The following is a 3,043-nucleotide window of genomic DNA, read 5'->3' on the forward strand; positions in this document are numbered from 1 at the left end:
AGGGTACAGAAGTAATGACCAAGGTCAGATATAGTGTCAAAAGTGCATATATTTGCTAATGCATGAGTTATGCCTTCAGCACATACATATATATCCAACCGTTAGATCAAAACTTTAAAGTTGTAAGACCCCAAAAGGGTGAAAAATTTTCATTTTCACGAATTACCAGATAATCTCAGAGTTTCTGCGGTTTCGTAGCATGAGTGCATACAGAAATATTTTCCAGCGAGCATTCAAAGAGCCTTTCCTACAAAATCATCGGTATTTTCCGGACCAAACAATATTGCACCTTCTTGTAATATAACAGAAATCAAATCACTAAAACATCATTAAGTTTGTTGTCATTCCAACAACAAATGGTTCCATTAACAGTCGAGTCAAGAAGTAAAAAATGACACCCAATGTAACGGATATTGGGAGGGCAGGCAATGCTCGGTGGCACACGGATAACAATATAAGAGTGCACCCAAGTCCAGAGATAATGGCCAGGTAACATGCATATACAGTCATTAGATCATACATGGCTGCCCTGCCTACCAGAACACTATAAAACACAAAGTCTCCAAGACCAAGCTTGATGCCTCTATTTGCTACTACTGAATCCCTCCATTGATGATCTCTCTCGTTGTCCATCCCCAACATGTCAACAAGAGGAGACCTTTCCTCATCCACAACAATCTCAGATTCTCTATTGCGAACAATAGTAGAATATTCTGATGAGTTACTCTCTGACGAATACCTTTCTCTTGAATGACCAACCAAAGGTGACCTCTCACCTTCATCTCTATTTCTTTCTCTGACCACATTCTCCAAGTTGCTAACCGGGATAGCAGCATACTCAGGACTCGTATGGTTTTCACTCACATCTCTGTACATATTATTATTTGATACTGCTTGCAATTCAACCGACCCAGAATCTGAAACTCCAGCAACAAGAAACCCCAAAGTTGACCGAGGGTTTCCCTCATTGCGAGAAACAGTTGGCCGAGCTTCATATACCAAAGCTGGCAATTCCTCATCTCGGGTTGAGGCCAACTCCACCAACAACTTAAGGGGACCACCAGGAGCCAAAACTGCCACCAAATCATACAAAGCCAATGCAACCAGCAAAACCCATGTAGTCCACTCCGGCAATTTGGTAAACCATGTTGCCACAATTATCCCCAGTGATACCATATATCCCTGTCTTAAAATAATTGGCACCCCACCAGAAAACATGGATAACACCCCAACAATGGTATAATTGAAAAGCAGCAGAAAGCACGTAATGGAATCAATTGGTATTGAAAAATGCTGAATAAACGACAAAAAGATTGAACCGCCCATCGTACCTAACACCAACAACAACAATTCCGCCTAAAAAAATCAAGCAGCATAAACAAAAACATGGACTTACGAGGATAACACCAAAAAGAGAAACAAGAATGCACCGCTTTCATTGAAATCAACAGGCAACATGAAAATTGTAGGAACTGCTACCACATGGAAAATGAAAGGCACAATGGAAAGGAAAACAACCATAAGAACATAAGTTAAAAGTTTAGCTAAGATAAAGAAATATTTTGACAGTATATTCTTTAGTGTGATGATCCCAAATGCATTGGAGAAACTTCGTTGTTTAAAACAAAAACTGTTAGAGCTCATGACCAAAATTCTATTTGTAACTCCTTGTACTATTTTGACTATGGTCCCATGATTTCTTCTCTAGGATTTCCACCTAAAATCTGTGAATTCATTCTGTTTCTTTTCTTTGATTTGCAATTTCTTGCCATTATCTTGTCCTTATAGCAATTACTCAGCTATCGAAGAGGATATAGAAAATGAAACGACTATTCAAATATTCAGAAACTGCTAGACACATAATTCGCACAATAAGCATAGGCAAACGAAAAAAACAATTAATTACAAGAGAGAGAGAGATTTAGCAAAAATTATCAAAAATAACTCAAGACACACATGGCTAGACTCATAATTCGCTAAAAGAATCTTCTTTTAACTCCAAATATTCGTAAACAAACCTAAACCCATTTTAGGTAAAGTGGAAATGAAGCAAAAAATAGCATCTTACCGAGTACAAAAAAGGCGGAGAATCGCATATAGTTCTTCAAGAAATTAGTGAAGTTATAGTAATAAAGGAGGACGAGAACAAAGGTAACAACGGCAATGAGGATGACGAATACCAAGGCATTGAGCAAGGCTCCCTCCAGCTTCTGAGCAGCAGAATCAGAGGGGTTTTCGAGGTAAACGAGATTCGCGGCTGTACGGATGGGAGCGGAAGAGGAAGAAGAGAAAGGGTTGGAATCGGAGAGTGAGTAAACGAGGAGGACGACTAAGAGCATGCATAGGGAGACCGGGGACATCACGCCGATGATTTCTTGGCCGATTGATTCTAATATGCTCGACTCCATCGCAGATTTTGACTGCGGAGAGCTGCCCAACGCCGAGTTGGAATTTGATTTCCCTTTTATGTTCTGTTTTTTTGCGTTTTAACCCCTAATCGGGAAAAAATATTTATTTAATTCGAATACTAAACTTTAGCTGTTCATATAATTCAACTTTTAATTACTTCAATTATAGTATAAAACTTTAATTTTAACTTTAATTATAATATTAAATTACTAAATTTTAATAGTAGGATGACATAAACATATATTTTCATCATTTTGATGATGCAGTTAAAACGAAATCGTTTTAAAATTAAAACTGAAATCAGATTCGATTTAACATAATCCGAATCGGACTTTTTTAAAACTTAAATTGCATTGGTGTTAATTACGATAGTCGTAATTAGTCGAAGTAAAACTAAATTCCGAAGATAGGTTTTGAATCGTTGGTTTACCAGAGAGAAAAGTAAGTTATAACTGTTGGACCTTATAGACTGTAACCGACATATATCTGGGATAAAAAATCCTCTTCGATGATCAAATAAAATTAAGAAAAAAACAAAGTCTAGGTTACTTTTATTAAATTGATTTCTTACTCAAGGTTATTTTCGATATTTTCCTCAAGCTTGATTTTATTATTTACTTTTTACTTGGCTTTC

At 37.0% G+C, this 3,043-nt stretch overlaps 1 protein-coding gene across 1 annotated transcript; it reads right to left on the reverse strand.

The window, feature by feature from the left end:
* Positions 1 to 315: 315 nt before the first annotated feature.
* Positions 316 to 2,475, reverse strand: LOC120208576 (presenilin-like protein At1g08700). The gene is made up of 2 exons (XM_039207806.1): positions 2,069 to 2,475; positions 316 to 1,331 (listed from the first exon to the last, which is right to left on the reverse strand). Exons 1-2 carry the CDS (start codon positions 2,406 to 2,408, stop codon positions 319 to 321), a joined length of 1,353 nt encoding a protein of 450 aa, XP_039063737.1. The 5' UTR covers positions 2,409 to 2,475; the 3' UTR covers positions 316 to 318.
* Between the last annotated feature and the right edge of the window lie 568 nt (positions 2,476 to 3,043).

The sequence above is a fragment of the Hibiscus syriacus genome, unplaced genomic scaffold (genome assembly GCF_006381635.1).
Source record: "Hibiscus syriacus cultivar Baekdansim isolate YM2019G1 unplaced genomic scaffold, ASM638163v2 tig00016637_pilon, whole genome shotgun sequence".
NCBI classification, from domain to species: domain Eukaryota; kingdom Viridiplantae; phylum Streptophyta; class Magnoliopsida; order Malvales; family Malvaceae; genus Hibiscus; species Hibiscus syriacus.